The 18021-nt window shown below is 40.8% G+C and overlaps 1 protein-coding gene across 4 annotated transcripts in view; it reads right to left on the bottom strand.

The window, feature by feature from the left end:
• RASGRF2 (Ras protein specific guanine nucleotide releasing factor 2) overlaps positions 1-18021 on the bottom strand; it is a 400547-nt gene that overhangs the window by 205002 nt on the left and 177524 nt on the right. For all 4 annotated transcript variants that reach the window (XM_069751051.1, XM_069751070.1, XM_069751043.1 and 1 more), the window contains exons 4-5: positions 10328-10417; positions 5931-6184 (exon numbers count right to left, since the gene is read on the bottom strand). In XM_069751051.1, coding sequence (XP_069607152.1) covers positions 5931-6184; positions 10328-10417 — 344 coding nt within the window. The remainder of the gene's footprint in view (positions 1-5930; positions 6185-10327; positions 10418-18021) is intronic.

Genomic DNA, 18021 nt, shown 5'->3' with positions numbered 1-18021 from the left:
GTAAAGAGCATGTACTATAAGAAGGACAGTGTGGGGGTCATATTTTGTGCAGACAATATAGGGAGGGGCAATTTTTTTATTCAGGAGCATTATAATGACACTTCTATCTTTAAGGGCATCATGTGGAGATTTTCTGCAAAAGAGCGGAAAAGATGGATGTCTGCAAAGATGAGCTGTGGATGAGAAAACTCATCATTGGGTCTGGACAAGATGAAGAAAAGAAGGAGAACTACCCCAAAGATGACATCATCTATAAGGTACCTGAATGTAAATGTTATTTGTGATTCTAACTAATTCTCATGTTTTATTTATGTTAGGAGCATTAAAGGTTTGTGACGAGTCTGCAATCATTCTTTGTGACTGCAGACTTTTGAATTCTGACAGTGCTTCCTGCATGCTGTCAGGATTCTCTCGTGCTGGCGATTTACATACATGCGGTCACGTGCTGACTAGACATGTGTGGCCTCACTCAATGAAAATTAACTGAGTGAGGCCGGCCACATCTAGTCGGAATGTGGCCAGAAGTATACAAATCGCATGCTTATGCTGACATGACTCCACCGGCAAGGGAGAATCCTAAAAGTGTGCAGTGCATTAGTTGTGAGAATTCAGAAGCCTCCAATGTCAGGATGCAGCTCTGCAGGTTCCAGTAGTCGTCACATGGTCACTTCACTCATGTGCGACTTCCATACGTCTGGTCCTGTGGCAACGAGCTTCTCTTCCTGCTTCTCTCATTTTTTCACTGAACATTGGGAGCATTTGGGAGAGGAACTCCTGGGTACATGACTAATGCAAATCGCATATGTCCTTGGTAGTGGGGGGGGGGGGGGGCAAACTGAATTCTTGCCCAGGTGCCAGAAACCCTAGAAACAGCTTTTGCTGCTGCCTCCACCATGAACTCTGATACCTCCTCACCTCTGTATGTGAGGGTTAACCCGTACCTCCCTCTTTGCTCCCAGCTTGTACTGTTGTATGTCCTGTGCAGGATAGGTAAGTGTTTTATTACAGAAGATTCAGTGGAATTCAGCGTTAGGCAGGTATAACGGTGTTTGTTATTTTCAAAATAAAGTAAAGGCGTGTTTTGTTTTATTTCAAATAAAAGACTATTCTGGCTGTGTATTTATTTACCACACAACTATAGGATTAGTAATGGATAGGTGTATTATAGACCCCTCTCCATTACTAAGCCGTGGGCTTGTGGTCACCCGACAATACAAAGGTGACATCAACTCCACAAATATTAACCCCACTTGCCACCAATATAGGGTAAGTGGGAAGAGCCATGCAAAGCGCCAGAATTGAGCATCTAATAGATGTGCCTTTTCCGAGAACAATGCTTTATCATCATACCGCCAGACAAAAAGTGGAATAACACGCAATAAAAAAAAAAACAGATATAAAAAAAATGTGGTACCGCTGAAAATGTCATCTTGTCTCACAAAAACCAAGCCCCCATAAACTTTAGTGAAACACTTGGGGGTTCAAAGCTTTCACAACACATCTAGATAAGTTCCTTGGGGGGGGTCTAGTTTCGAAAATGGGGTCACGTGGGGGGTTTCTACTGTTTAGGCACATCAGTGGCTCTGCAAACGCAACATGACGCCCGCAGACCATTCAATCAAAATCTGCATTCAAAAAATTGGACAACTTTTGGGGTCCAATTTCTCCTGTCACCCTTGGGAAAATACAAAATTGGGGGCTAAAAAATCATTTTTGTGAAAAAAAACAATTTTTATTTTTACGGCCCTACATTATAAACTTCTGTGAAATTCAAAGTGCTCATCACACATCTAGATAAGTTCCTCAGGGGGTCTACTTTCCAAAATGGTGTCACCTGTGGGGGGTTTCCACTGTTTAGGCACATCAGGGGCTCTCCAAACACGACATGGCGTCCGATCTCAATTCCAGCAAATTTTGCATTGAAAAGTCAAACGGCGCTCCTTCCCTTCCGAGCTCTGCCATGCGCCCAAATAGTGCTTTACCCCCACATATGGGGTATCTGCGTACTCAGGACAAATTGTACAACAACTTTTGGGATCTAATTTATCCTATTACCCATGGTAAAATAAAACAAACTGGATCTGAAGTAAATTTTTAGTGAAAAAAAGTTAAGTGTTAATTTTGTTTTAAACATTCCAAAAATCCTTGTGAAGCACCTGAAGGGTTAATAAACTTCTTGAATGTGGTTTTGAGCAACTTGAGGGTTGGAGTTTTTAGAATGGTGTCACTTTTGGTTATTTGCTATCATATAGACCCCTCAAAGTGATTTCAAATGTGGTGTTCCCCAAAAAAAAATGGTGTTGTAAAAACGAGAAATTGCTGGTCAACTTTTAAACCTTATAACTCCCTAAAAATATTTGGTTCCAAAATTGTGCTGACGTAAAGTAGACATATGGGAAATGTTACTTATTTACGTATTTTGTGTGATTTAAGGGCATGAAAATTCAAAGTTGGAAAACTGCGAAATTTTTGCCAAATTTCCATTTTTTTTTCACAAATATCAAATAAATTTTACCACTATCATGAAGTACAATATGTCATGAGAAAAAAATGTCAGAATCACCAGGATCCGTTGAAGCGTTCCAGAGTTATAACCTCATAAATGGACAGTGGTCAGAATTGTAAAAATTGGCCTGGTCATTAACATGCAAACCACCCTTGGGGGTAAAGGGGTTAATTTTCAGGCCATTGCAATTACAGGGATACCAGATTTATATAGAGCTTTTCTGTTTTGCTGCTCTCACACACTAAAAGACTTTTTATTTCAGCTGACAGTCATGTTATGGCTTGTTTTATGCGGGAAAAGTTGACGTTTTTATTTTCAGACACATGACATTGTTTTATCTGTTCAGATTTTTGGTAAGCAGAATGAACAAAAACCATTGGGGGGGATTTAGGCAGTTACACGTGTGGTAAAATTGATAAGGCAGTTTTATTCTATGGGTCAGTACGATTACAGCGACACCACATTTATTTTTTTATATTTTGGTACTTTTATACAATAAAAACTTTTATAGAGAAAAAAGTATTTTTGCATTGCTTTATTCTAAGATCTATAACTTTTTTATTTTTCTGCTGAGGGAGCTATATGGAAGTTTGTTTTTTTGCGAGACAAGATGATCTTTTCAGCGGTACCATTTTTATTTACATTTGTCTTTTTGATCATGTTTTATTGCACTTTTTGTTTGAGGTATGCTGTTAAAAAAAAGAGGCAAAAAACTATGCTTTAACGGTGTTTACTTTAGGGGTTAACTAGTGGGACTGTTTTATAGGATCGGTCATTTTGGACGTGGCAATATAAAATATATCTACTACTTTTTTAATTGTTTTTACATAAATAAATTCATTAATAGATTTTTTTTTTGTTCTTTATTTTGTGATTGTAAAAATAAATAAAAAACACACTTTTTAATAACTTTTTTACATTGTCCCAGGATGGGACATCAATTTTCAACTGCCTGACTGTTGATCTAGTACTCTGCAATGCTTCTGAATTGCAGGGCATTAGATTGGCGTCTCTCACACAAGGAGGAGGAGTGTCAGCTTCTGCTCTAAGAATGAGCTGACAAGCCACCGTAACTGGGTGACCTCGCATCCATCTTTTGGAATGGGGTCACCATGGAGACCATAGACACAACGAGATCACAATCGCATTGTACCGATGGGAGCAGGGAGTGAGCTCCCTCCCTCTGCGATGCCCCTCGATTTTGCGGTCACTATTGACAGAGGCATCAAAGAGGATAAATGCCCACGATTGGTGCTAGCACCGATCATGGTTGTTGCTGCAGTGTATCAGCTCTCATATAAAGCTGACATCCGCATTTGCTCACGGCAGCGCAAGCGAACGCGATCATCACGCCGTACATATACTGTCATTTGCAGGAGCTGCCGTGTATATTGGGCACATGTTGGGAGAGGTTAATTACACATATCAAATTATGCCTTTTATTTGAGAACTGAAAATGGTCAATTAAACTAACATTACTTTATGTTCGTTTTAAACCCATGGTACTTTAACATTTTCTAAGCCAGGATGAATAGAATAAAACATGTACTGATATAGGGGCTGAATATGAATACTTCCAAATGTAAAGGCTCTCTGGGAATTGAACATGTGCCCATCACGGAAGGACATATCATTGGTGTAACCAATGCATTTGCACAGAGGCCCAAGAGGTAAGGAGGCCCATTTCCACCTTCAAAGCAGATGGAATTTTTCATGATGATGAGATATAGGACTCTAAAGGGCCCAGATATTGCTCTTGCACAGGGGCCCTCTTTCGCAATGTCCGCTCCAGATGCCAACATATATGTTATAATATACTGCATTTAAAAAAGGACAACAGCTAAAAAAAAAATTGCTTGCCACTGTGGTGCTGCTCATACTGTACAACCTGTGCGGCAATGTATGTGCTTTACCCCAGTGGGATTATCAAGTCTGCTCTGAAATCATACGTGGGGACTTGCCTGCACAACCAGTCCGTCCTCTGAGGTTACTATACATCGTAAGGTCACGGGGAATATCATGCCATCATCATACCCAAGGACACCCAACACCTAGTGGCAGCTGGAAGTCCCGGCCTATAATGACAAGACTATAGATATGGTGTAGAGCAGTGGAGAGAAGAGACTTTGAAGATTGGACAGCGCACAGCAAAGCCATGAGTTGTTTTTTTTACATCTTACGTTTATTATGCCCTAAAGTCTGTTTATACTCCAGAGCAGAATAAGGAATGATTAATTCACTAATAACTTTGTTGCATTTTGAATTCCCTGGGACAATCCATGAGACTTAGCACTCCATCCAGTTTCTTCTTGGTCACATAGCCCTTACATTGCCTGGAGGTGTTTTGGGCCATTGTTCACCTGCAACTCAAATGATGGTCCCACTAAGTGCAAACCAGATGGAATGGCATGTCATTGCAGAATGCTGTGGGAGCCATGGTGGGCAAGTGTGACTTAAACTTGGTATAAATCAAAAACAGTGTCACCATCAAAGCACAACCACACTATTACACCTCCTTCTCCATTCTTCCTGGTGGGCACCACAAATGTACATAGAAACTAGCCACTCACCTTTTTCGTGTCTCACAAAGTCCTATCAGATGGTACAAAAATTAAACATTTTGACTCATCAGGCTACAGTACAGAATTTTACTGATTTAATGTCCAGTCCTTGTGTGGCTTGGCCCAAACAAGTTTCTTATTTTATTTGCTGCAATCTATGAATTCTTTCAAATTTTACTTACTGTATCAGTGCAAATGTTTTCATTTTATGTGTTGTAATTCTGGAACCATAAGAAAGGGTTAATATATTTAAGGGAATGTAAAAAAATGGCCTATCATTTAAATCAGGCTTTGAATCTCATGTATTTTATATTAAAAAAAAAAAAAATTATATCACAATTTTTTTCCTTCATCACTGGGGATATTTTAGACTTCTACAGCCTGTTCTTTTAGGAAGAGTTTACAAAAGTTTTCTTATCAGCAGCAGGATTACAATGACAGGTAACACTCCCTAAACAGAGCTGACAACACCAGACTCACCAATCACAATAGGTGATGTCACAAATGTCCTGTGCTCCCGCTCTTCACAATGACCTTTGCACAGGCTCACTAGATACTTCAATACAAAAGATAGAGTCAGAGTGTTCATTGTGGCTATGTACATGTATTGTTTCTTGAAACAACATGAAGTGTACAAACCAGCCCAAGTGCCCAATGAAAATTACAAGAGTTCTCATTTTTATTTTCAATATAAATTGCAATATGGAAAATAAATTCCCCTCCTCCCCCCAAAAAATACATTTAAACACAAGACCAGCATTTAAACAATAGATAATTTTTATGACACTTTCCATTTGAGCTTTAGACATCTTATTTATCATGTCACAGAGTAATAGATTGACCATAAACTGATGAAATGTTACCTGTTAAGGAATATGCTGCTGACGTCATCATGACTAATGGGTGGTTTCTTGGAGCTTGCAGCCATCCTCAAGGGTCGGAGAAAACAGTTCACAAGGACATAAAGCTGATGGACATATTCTGCCTCAGCTTCCACCATGTTAAATACAATTTGATTCCGCTTCCTCATACTTTCCGCATGGGGAGAACATATATAGTCTTGCACAATTGTTTTCCATTTTCTTCTACAAAGCCAGCCACGCATGAAACTTTGAACCTGGATAAACAGAAATACAAACTCCAAAGATAAGTATGCACAAATATTTAGACTTGTAATTTTTCGAGAAGCTTGCCTTATAGGGCACTGATTTACAGTTAGGTCCATATATATTTGGACAGAGACAACCTTTTTCTAATTTTAGTTTTAGACATTACCACAATGAATTTTAAACAAAATAATTCAGATGCAGTTGAAGTTCAGACTTTCAGCTTTCATTTGAGGGTATCCACATTAAAATTGGATGAAGGGTTTAGGAGTTTCAGCTCCTTAACATGTGCCACCCTGTTTTTAAAGGGACCAAAAGTAATTGGACAGATTCAATAATGTTAAATAAAATGCTCATTTTTAGTACTTGGTTGACAACCTTTTGTTGGCAGTGACTGCCTGAAGTCTTGAACTCATGGACAACACCAGACGCTGTGTTTCCTCCTTTTTGATGCTCTGCCAGGCCTTCACTGTGGTGGTTTTCAGTTGCTGTTTGGTTGGGCCTTTCTGTCTGAAGTATGGTGTTTAACAAGTGAAATGCATGCTCAATTGGGTTCAGATCAGGTGACTGACTTGGCCATTCAAGAATATTCCACTTCTTTTCTTTAATAAACTCCTGGGTTGCTTTGGCTTTATGTTTTGGGTCATTGTCTATCTGTAGTATGAAATGACGACACTCCTGGGTTGCTTTGGCTTTATGTTTTGGGTCACTGTCTATCTGTAGTATGAAATGACGACCAATCAGTTTGGCTGCATTTGACTGGATCTGAGCACACAATATGTCTCTGAATACATCAGAATTCATTCGGCTGCTTCTGTCCTGTGTCACATCATCAATAAACACTAGTGACCCAGAGCCACTGGCAGCCATGCATGCCCAAGCCATCACACTGCCTCCGCCGTGTTTTACAGATGATGTGGTATGCTTTGGATCATGAGCTGTACCACGCCTTCACCATACTTTTCTCTTTCCATCATTCTGGTAGAGGTTGATCTTGGTTTCATCTGTCCAAAGAATGTTCTTCCAGAACTGTGCTGGCTTTTTTAGATGTTTTTTAGCAAAGTCCAGTCTAGCCTTTTTATTCTTGATGCTTATGAGCGGATTGCACCGTGCAGTGAACCCTCTGTATTTACTTTCATGCAGTCTTCTCTTTATGGTAGATTTGGATATTGATGCGCCGACCTCCTGGAGAGTGTTGTTCACTTGGTTGGCTGTTGTGAAGGGGTTTCTCTTCACCATGGAGATTATTCTGCGATCATCCACCACTGTTGTCTTCCGTGGGCGCACAGGTCTTTTTGCATTGATGAGTTCACCAGTGCTTTCTTTCTTTCTTTCTCAGGATGTACCAAACTGTAGATTTTGCCACTCCTAATATTGTAGCAATTTCTCGGATGGGTTTTTTCTGTTTTCGCAGCTTAAGGATGGCTTGTTTCACCTGAATGGAGAGCTCCTTTGACTGCATGTTTACTTCACAGCAAAACCTTCCAAAATCCATCACCACACCTCAAATCAACTCCAGGCCTTTTATCTGCTTAATTGAGAATGACATAACGAAGGGATTGCCCACACCTGTCCACGAAATAGCTTTGGAGTCAATCGTCCAATTACTTTTGGTCCCTTTAAAAACAGGGTGGCACATGTTAAGGAGCTGAAACTCCTAAACCCTTCATCCAATTTTAATGTGGATACCCTCAAATGAAAGCTGAAAGTCTGAACTTCAACTGCATCTGAATTGTTTTGTTTAAAATTCATTGTAGTAATGTCTATAACCAAAATTAGAAAAATGTTGTCTCTGTCCAAACTTATATGGACCTAACTGTAGGTCACTTAGGGGTGAGACAACCTTTGTTGTGTGGTATGTAACACAGCCTCACACCCTAGGGTGAAGCTTACTATACAGAGGGGCTTACAGCTGAGGCTTATCTTCCAGGAGACACCGAATGTCTACAACAAGGACTGGACTGCTCACTAGGCACCTGAGAAGGTGGATTTAGCTGCTGGAATGGTTGCTTACCCCAAGCCCAAATATCATTAAGTTGGTGTGGGGGCTAAGAGAGAAATCCTTAAGACGTTGGGACACATTGACTTTATAATGGCACACTACCTTCTAATACATTAAGGATCAAAAAAGAACCACTGTTGGGCACAAGTGTATGTTAGCTTTGTTAATGTTGAAGGCAGCTGCCCTATGATCAAGAGAAGTGGAAAACTTAAAAGGACTATCCAGGTTTGGCACAAATATCTGCAGTCATTCTGCATGGCTGGGCACATCTAACACTTCCCATGTTAACAAGGGCAACATATCAAAATCTAATGCTGCATGGTTAATCCATATCGGATACAATTATATTTTGCAGACCAATGAACTTGCATTCACAAGTCTCATCCAAAATGAGGAAGAGAACAGTAAGTCCTGCAATATTATTCACACAGAGATTTGGTCAGGGTAAAAAAAATAGTGTAACCTGAACATCCCAAATGAATAACAATGTTCTTACTATTGTAAGGTCATTTTTTCTCCATGAACAGCACTCGAGACCAAAACTACAGTCGTGTGAAGGTAGCCTAACCAGGAAGTCCCACCATTACACTCTGTTTGCAGGAGGTCATATTTTTAAGAGGGCTTAGTAATTGGTTATGGGTGTTTTGCAGATATACTTTGCCAAAACTGTGTTATGACAAGCATACTCTAAATCAGGGGTCTCCAACCTGTGGCTCGGGAGTCACATGTGGCTCGCTGGTCCATGATGTGTGGCTCGAGGCTCTGTGCCAGTTTTATAGATTAGCAACAAGTCTAAGCATTATGAAGAGTAAGTCTCCAGAGCATCACTCCAGTATTTTGTTTTTTTTATTGCAGCGCTGGAGTGGTGTTTCTAATGTAAGGTCTCTGACCCTAGACTTAAACTTACCAGATGTCGTCTTCACCTTCTATCGCCGCCGCTCCAGTAGTATGAGCAGCCAGATCACCCAGTGTTTACTGGGTGAGCCAAAGGACACTTTTTAATGCAAATCTTTGAGTCTCGCTCTGGCTCTCATAGCCTTGCATTGAGACATTGTGACCATTACTCTCACTTCTGGACCCAAGATGGCACGGCGGCACCAGAGCAGCGCCAATAAAAGGTGAAGATGGTGGCAAGAAAGTGTAAGATTACGCTCAGGGACCTTAGATTAGAAATACCACTCCAGTGCTAGGAAAATAAACACTCTGGAATAGTGCTGTAACACAATTTATGTATTCAGCCACCACCATTGGGTGATCAGGAGCATACCGCTGCAATGAGCCTAAGAAAGCAGTGCACAGTACAACCCCATAGCGCTGGCTAAAGACGGGCAGATCAGATTTTTATTATCTAAGTACATGTAGGTAGGTAAATTGAAGCTTCACTTCAGAAAAATGGAGTTCTACCTGCTAATAAGATATATTAAGATATTAAATCAGCACATACTGTTGGTACTTAAAAAAAAAAAACAGATGGTGTTGAAAGTTTATTTCTAGGAATAAACAAGTGGTGAATACAGAATTTCCACTCAAGTTTTGATCAGTCTGTTCTAATGGTATTTAAATAAGACAACAATGAATGCAATTGATAAGAGCAGAAAAAAAGGCGGCCTTATGTCTGCCATCATGCAGTGTGCATTGCAATCATAACCGTGAATCAACGGAGGGAAAAAAAAATCGTGGTTAGGCCAAACTAATTTCTTTTTTATAACTTATCTGAGGAGTGGTCATTAGAAGGTCAGGAAGGTTGGAGTTATTAACCCGTTCACAAGCACAGTAGTTAGTGCACCCGCTGCATCATTCTGGGTAGCTGAACCTAAAAACAAAGAACTTAATTCTAACCATTATGTAAGGTGTATGGAGATGGGTGCCGTTAGCCCTACTAATGGGCTAACCATGATGGAGTAATCCGAAACGCGTAGTGTACAACGGTTCGCATGATATGTGGGGTGGATATCTGCATTATTTAATCACATACATTGTAGAAACAAGTTTTTAATGGATTCCGGTTACTGGATACCAGTTTTCTGAGATTTACTATCACTGGGAAAGATCCTAAAAATTGGTTTAATGGTATTCCAACCATTGAGACAATTTCTTACATTCATTAGCGCTTTTACTTGACAGATAGTATATTTTTTGTGGCTTGAGTTACCTTCTTTATTTTCTTGATATCGGGGTCTTCATCCTCGTGGCTGATGTGATAAGGACGCATCCGTTCCTTTGTTTTATTGAGGGCTACAATCTGGTATAAAAAAAAATACATGTGTGATTTACTTTATCATTCACATTCTTGTGTTGAAACTAAGTACTATAGGTTCTGTCTGTTAATGGCTGCAATGTGAACGTGCACCTACACATTGCACGGTTACTATGCTCACCTATGGTTCTTGTTTTGCTTTAGTTTCTTATACTAGATTCGTTTTGGACAGGGGTCACTCACCTTTGCGTTATACAATTTGTCTCTCTAGCTTTCTGCCGGCAGGTGTTAAACACAGTCAGGTCCGGGTAATGTTCTGCCCACTGTCTATTTCGCTGACACAAAGCGAGACGAGTTACTAGAGTTAGGGACCATCCTGATTGGGTACGCCTTGTTGTGGGATGGCTTCAATGCTCTTTTGATGAAAATGGTGTCACAACAAATTTATGTCACTTTGCTGTAAATCCAATGACGGATATTTGAATACATGGATCAAAAGCGGGTGTAGTTTGAAGGGCGCGAGTTCACGCTAAGTATACTCTGCCATTGGGTCTGGGAGCCTGAAACAGTCCACAAGTCACTAATCAGTCCGAATCCTCCAACCTTTGAGAACTGGGGTACTCCTATCTTGTACAGGCCAGCAATAAAATGCATAATAGATGTGGGTCTCACCAATGAGGTCCACAGCTATCTCAAGAACGGGGCCCTTACACGCACTCCATTAGGGCAGAGGTGGTCGGAATTCCCTTTCATTTGTATCCATAACGCACCCAGCTCTAAACTGACAACAGAGAAATCTGCTGCAAATATGGATGTGTTTGCAGGAAAACGCAGCATAAAATACATGTTTTTGTGATGTGCCTTTCCCTTTCATTAAAATGGGCGAGTTCTGCAGCAAAAAGCTGAAAGAATCAACCTGCTGCAAATATAAATCTGCAGCAAATCTAGAAGGAAAAAAACAGTACAAGAAAAGAGGCTCCAGCCTTAGGGACATACAGAGTATAAAACAAAGGACAAATGGTGTGACTTCCATACTAGGGTTGGGTATAGCATCTACACAGTGGCGGACATAGACGAGGGTCCCAGTGCAAAAACAGTATATGGGCCCTCATTGAGTCAGTGCCAGAAGTTGCTTACTGCTTTGGAGGTGGTTAGGGGGTCCGTTGGGAAGTGTGCGGCTGAAAAGGTTGCACCATTCGATGTCCACCCATGCATCTCTGGATTTCAGATGCCATAGCACCCACATCATGAGGAGGAATGATACGACACCTGAAACCTAATATTAGTTGCACCAGTGGTTTGCCGGACTAGCCGGAACTGTATAGGAAGTACTACACTAAAACTACCTCTCCTGCCACATTTCTACATTAATTTAAATAGCGTGACATCAATAACTCTGGGATTAATATGACAATTTTAGCACAAACCTCTGAATTCATTTTGCTTTAATATGTATCATACTATCCAAGTGGCTGGCACGCTCCCTCTGATCCAGTTCCATAATACGCTCTCTACACATTATTCTGATGAAATCCCAAATGTAATGTAACAGTGTATGTTCTGCTATTTCTAGAATATTATGCACTGATTTGTAGATTATACAGTTAATTGTTAATATAGAATCAAGATGCACTTCCAGAAGAAGAAGAATACAAAGTATTCCCAGTGGAAAGTTTCCACTAAGTAAATCAGACCCAACCACAGTAAAAGATTAAAGAAATGAATCAAAAAGACTTTGTAGCTTATGCAGAACTACCCCTCAACAGCGGGAATTTCAGGTTTGCATTTTCGGAACTTACAATAACAATACATCCTTAGTGATAACATACAAATCCGCAGAAAACCTACGGGATCAAATATCGAACGAATGCTGAAAAATAATATGCATCCAAATAATCTTGTTACATTGATCATTGAAAATGGCTGTGAAAATAGGGTTATCGACCCATATTTAAGGTGGCAATAGAGAAATGCTGTAATGGTCTATGGACTATGACCTGTGCAAGATGACTAACGGTACTGTGCATTATTACAAGGAAATGAACCTGACCTCTTACTCAAAGAAAATAATAACTTTTTATGGAGTAATAGACTGGAATATAATGGCCTCAGGTTAACACAACTATAAAAATCCCTTTGATCTGGAATTATTTCAGTAGGTGCTGGATTCTAAAATATTCTGGATTTCTGGACTGAAAGAAAACAAGTAGGGTATATAAAATGTACCAAAATATACAGAATGGAAGGTAGGCCTAAATATAATACTAATATAAAATTATGCTACTACCACTTTGTCTACTCCACACTGGCCTTCTACTTACGGCTCATTGAAATTCAAAATTATTATGCAATTTGGGCACAGCTGGTCAAAATATTACTATTACTTATTACTATTATTGTGAACAGTTGACAATGAAATGATCTTCAAAAGGGCTAAAGTTAAAGATGATAGATGATACATTTCCTTTAAAAATTACAAAGGAAAAAAAAAAGTTGATGCAAAAGTTTGGGCACCCTACATGGTTAGTACTTAGTAGCACCCCCTTTTGAAGGTATCACAGCTTGTAAACATTTTTTTGTAGCCAGAAAAGTCTTTCAATTCTTGTTTGAAGGATTTTCATCCATTCGTCCCTGGAAAATTCTTCCAGTTTTGTGAGATTTCTGGATTGTCTTGCTTACACTGCTATTTTGAGGTTGAGCCACAGATTGTCACTGATGTTTAGATCAGGGGACTGCGAAGGCCATTGTTAAACTTCATTCTGCACCTTTTGTGGTAGTTTATTGTGTGTTTAGGATCATTACCCATTTGTAGAAGCCATCCTCTTTGCAACTTTAGCTTTTTTACAGATGGTGCTATATTTGCATCAAGAATCTGTTGACATTTCATTTATTCATTTCTTCCCTCTATCATTGAAATGTTCCCTGTGCCACTGGCTGCAACACAATCCCAAGGCATGATTGCTCCACCCCCATGCTTAATGGTTGGCAAGATGTTCTTTTCCTGAAATTCTGTTGTAATGGTTTGATCAGAAGTTCTTTGGCAGTGCTTCTAGTGTTAACACCATGTGGCTGTTCTTTGGTTGGGGGAGGGGTACATTTACCCGCCCCTGTGCTGTGCCCATTGTCAGTTATACATTCATCCTTGGCTGAGCAGCTGACCCTGTGAATACCTGTGTGTATTTGCTTGTATCTGTTTGCGTGCTTGTGTATGACCTGGTCTGTTCCCCGTTTTGCATTTGTCTCCTGATTCGGTACTTCTCGTGATACTCCTGGTTTTGATATCTGCTTTGTCCCCGGACTGTCTGCTTGCTAGTCCCTCTGATACCTCGTATCTCTGTCTGTCCTCTTGGCTACCGCGCTGTTCTCTGGTTTGACCTCGGCTCGCCTGACACTTCTCTGGGCTCCTGTCATCATCCCTGGGAGTTGAGGACCTAGCCCCGTCTCCAAACCACTCCCATGGTGGTCACGTGCCACAGGTCCAGTTCACCTGCAGGCATGCTCACAGCAGCTTCCCACATTATAGCAGAAGTTCCCGGCTTTCCCAGCATGTCCACGGACACTAATACAGTCTCAGGGGGTAAGTATGTCATGGTGTCCGTTACATCTGTGCCCTTTTTCTCCACACATAGCTTTGATCATGCGATCCATGAAAGCCATATTTGTACCTCTCTGAATAGTAGAACAATGCACCACAATTCCAGAGTCTGCTAATTCTTTCTGAAGGTATGTTGCAGTCAAGCAGGGGTTCTGATTTGCCACTCTAACAATCCTACTAGCAGCTCTCACTGAAATTTTCCTTGGTCTTCCAGACCTTTTCTTGACCTCCACTGTTCCTGTTAAATGCCATTTCTTAATTACCGTATATACTCGAGTATAAGCCGAGATTTTCAGCCCAAATTTTTGGGCTGAAAGTGCCCCTCTCGGCTTATACTCGAGTCAAGGTGGGTGGCAGGGTCGGCGGGTGAGGGGGTGAGGGTGCTGAGGCATACTTACCTGCTTCCAGCGATCCTGGCGCTCCCCCTGCCGTCCCACGGTCTTCGGTGCTGCAGTTCTTCCTCTATCAGCGGTCACGTGGGACCGCTCATTAGAGAAATGAATAAGCGGCTCCACCTCCCATAGGGGTGGAGCCGCCTACTCATTTCTCTAATCAGCGGTAACGGTGACCGCTGATAGAGGAAGAAGCTGCGGCACCGAAGACAGCTGTCCGGGAGAAGGAGCCGGATGCCAGGACCAGGTAAGTATGTAATATTCACCTGTCCGCGTTCCAGCCGCCGGGCGCCGCTCCATCTTCCCGGCGCCGCTCCATCTTCCCGGCGTCTCTGCGATCTGACTGTTCAGGTCAGCGGGCGCGATGACGCATATAGTGTGCGCGGCGCCCTCTGCCTGATCAGTCAGAGCAGAGAGACGCCGGGACCGGACGCCGGAACGAGACGCCGGGAGCTGCAAGCAAGAGAGGTGAGTATGTGTTTTGTTTTTTTTTTTTACTGCAGCAGCAGCAGCGACAATGGCAGAGCTTTCTATGGGGCAATATGAACGGTGCAAGAGCACTATATGGGGCAGAGCTATAGGGCAATAATGAATGGTGCAGAGCACTATATGGGGCAGAGCTATAGGGCAACAATGAACGGTGCAGAGCACTATATGGGGCAGAGCTAGAGGGCAATAATGAACGGTGCAGAGCACTATATGGGGCATAGCTATAGGGCAATAATGAACGGCGCAGAGCACTATATGGGGCAGAGCTATAGGGCAATAATGAACGGCGCAGAGCACTATATGGCACAGCTATGGGGAAATAATGATCTATTTTTATTATTGAAATTCACCGGTAGCTGCTGCATTTCCACCCTAGGCTTATACTCGAGTCAATAAGTTTTCCCAGTTTTTTGTGGCAAAATTAGGGGGGTCGGCTTATACTCGGGTCGGCTTATACTAGAGTATATACGGTACGTACATTTTGAACAGAAGAAAAGACAACCCGAAAACGCTTTGCTATCTTCTTATAGCCTTCTCCTGCTTTGTGAACCTCCATCATTTTCCTTTTCCAAATGCTAAGCAGCTGCTCATAAGATCCCATGGCTGCTATTTTTTGGCAAACGGTATATAAAAATCACTTCAATTTTGACAGAGTATATGTAATAAGAATTAAATTGCACAGATGTTTATTACACTTGCAATTTTACCCATATAAGAACACAATTTTTCAAAGCTGTGTAGGGCTCAACACTATTAAGTAAATTAGCAATAAGCATGAGTGACATAAAATCAAAATAGATGTACATACGGGAACCACATCCTCAAAGATGAATAATCTGTTCTCTCATGATAGGGGAGCGCCACGTCACCAACACTGTGATAAGTACTTTTGGAGTATGCTACTACTTTGCTTATTTTTTTTTTTTTGCAGTGATCTTCCAAATTTGCAGTAAAAATGCAATGTGTTGTCTGACATTTAAAAAAAATGCGGCAAACATCGAAAAATCTCAGCTAAAACTCGGCACAATTGCACCTTAAATTCCAAGTACTGATCAGTCACTAGAAGTTTTTTCTTTAAGTGGAGCATAATACGGTAAATACTTTCTTCCATTAATATCTTCAATATCTGTAGTTTTGATAAAATCACTGTTTTTCTCAGCAGGAGATTCACATTATAGGACTAGTAAATCCCAATGCTATGCAGGATTGCCAACTTTATTTTTTATCATTTTTGGACAGTTTCGCAAAAAATCACAGACGGACAACTTTTTTTTTTTTTTTTTTTAAGTAAAACATTTCTACAGACCATAAATCTGATATGAAGACATGACCTGCATTCACTGTGCACCCTAAAAGGGTGATGAATATAAAATCTGTAAAAAAAAAAAAGTCATAAAATCTGTACAAATCTCTCCAGATGAGAAAAAAAAATCACGGAACATTTCTGCATATTATCATACTACGGTAATTTAATAATACAGAGTATTCATTAGTGGCCTTTATCTTATTCACCCTCTTGGCTTGATCTAGAAATTGCCTTTAATGGTGGTTTCTCATTATTGACTTACTCACGTGACAAAATAGTGGTCACGTGACTTATCCTAGCTACAATAGGAACCTGGAAAAAATTTTCAAAACCCCAAAAAGGTTCTACCAGATCTGAATTAATAAAAAAAAGTATCCCTCGATTTCATATTCTCTTTATCCAATAAAACCCTAGATCATTTATGGGCAGAATTAGGAATTAAAAAATGACAGTATATATGTGATGATAAAATTTGTTTCCCTTTTAGTTATATTAAACTTAAGTTTAATTCGCCCTCTTCTGCTTTTTTTAAATATTTGATTCTTAAAGACCAAGTACCGTAAATAACTTTCTCTTTAAAAAAAACATCCTTCACAGAACCCTCCATAAACCTGTTAGGAAATATTAAACACTAAATTTTCTGGAGTTTTAAATATATATATATATATATATATATATACTAGCTGAAGAGCCCGGCGTTGCCGGGGCATAGTAAATATCTGTGGTTAGTTATAGCACCTCACGTCTCTTATTTTCCCATCATGGCTCTCATTTTCTCCCTTACACCTCTCATTTTCCCCCTCACTCCTCTCATACCCCCTAACACTTGTCATTTCGACCTCACATCTGTCATTTTCCAATCACTCCATTATTTTCCCTCACTCCTCTCATTTTGCACTCACACCTTTCATTTTCACCTCACACCCCTCATTTTCACCTCAGTATATACATGTTTGTCATCTCCCTTATATATAGTATACACCTGTATGTCTTCTCTTGTATATAGTATATACCTGTACGTCATCTCCCCTGTAAATAGTATATACCTGCTGAATGTCATCTCCTCCTGTATATTGTATATACAAAAAGCAAAAAAAGAATATCCAGCTCAACGAGACAGTGAAAAGTAAAAACTTGGTACTTTATTCACTTCAGGGATTCAAGCTTCAAACCAGGGATTCAAGCTTCAGGAGGCTAATTTGCATATTCCAGGTGCCTTCTGGGAGAAGCGAAGTCTCCCTAAGCTAGAAGATCGTTGGGTACAGCCGGGACCAGCTGCTTCGAAAGCATCACCAAACCAGGGATTCAAGCTTCAGGAGGCTAATTTGCATATTCCAGGTGCCTTCTGGGAGAAGCGAAGTCTCCCTAAGCTAGAAGATCGTTGGGTACAGCCGGGACCAGCTGCTTCGAAAGCATCACCAAACCAGGGATTCAAGCTTCAGGAGGCTAATTTGCATATTCCAGGTGCCTTCTGGGAGAAGCGAAGTCTCCCTAAGCTAGAAGATCGTTGGGTACAGCCGGGACCAGCTGCTTCGAAAGCATCACCAAACCAGGGATTCAAGCTTCAGGAGGCTAATTTGCATATTCCAGGTGCCTTCTGGGAGAAGCGAAGTCTCCCTAAGCTAGAAGATCGTTGGGTACAGCCGGGACCAGCTGCTTCGAAAGCATCACCAAACCAGGGATTCAAGCTTCAGGAGGCTAATTTGCATATTCCAGGTGCCTTCTGGGAGAAGCGAAGTCTCCCTAAGAATTTTTGCCTGTAGGACATTATTGCAAGAGAGCTTGGCTGAGTAGATTACACAAGAAGGAAAACACACAGCAAGTCAGCAGGATCTAGGAGCAACATGGCAGATGTGACAACCTACAT

This window comes from Ranitomeya imitator, chromosome 1 (assembly GCF_032444005.1).
Source record: "Ranitomeya imitator isolate aRanImi1 chromosome 1, aRanImi1.pri, whole genome shotgun sequence".
NCBI classification, from domain to species: Eukaryota; Metazoa; Chordata; class Amphibia; order Anura; family Dendrobatidae; genus Ranitomeya; species Ranitomeya imitator.
This window is presented reverse-complemented; position numbering and strand designations above follow the sequence as displayed.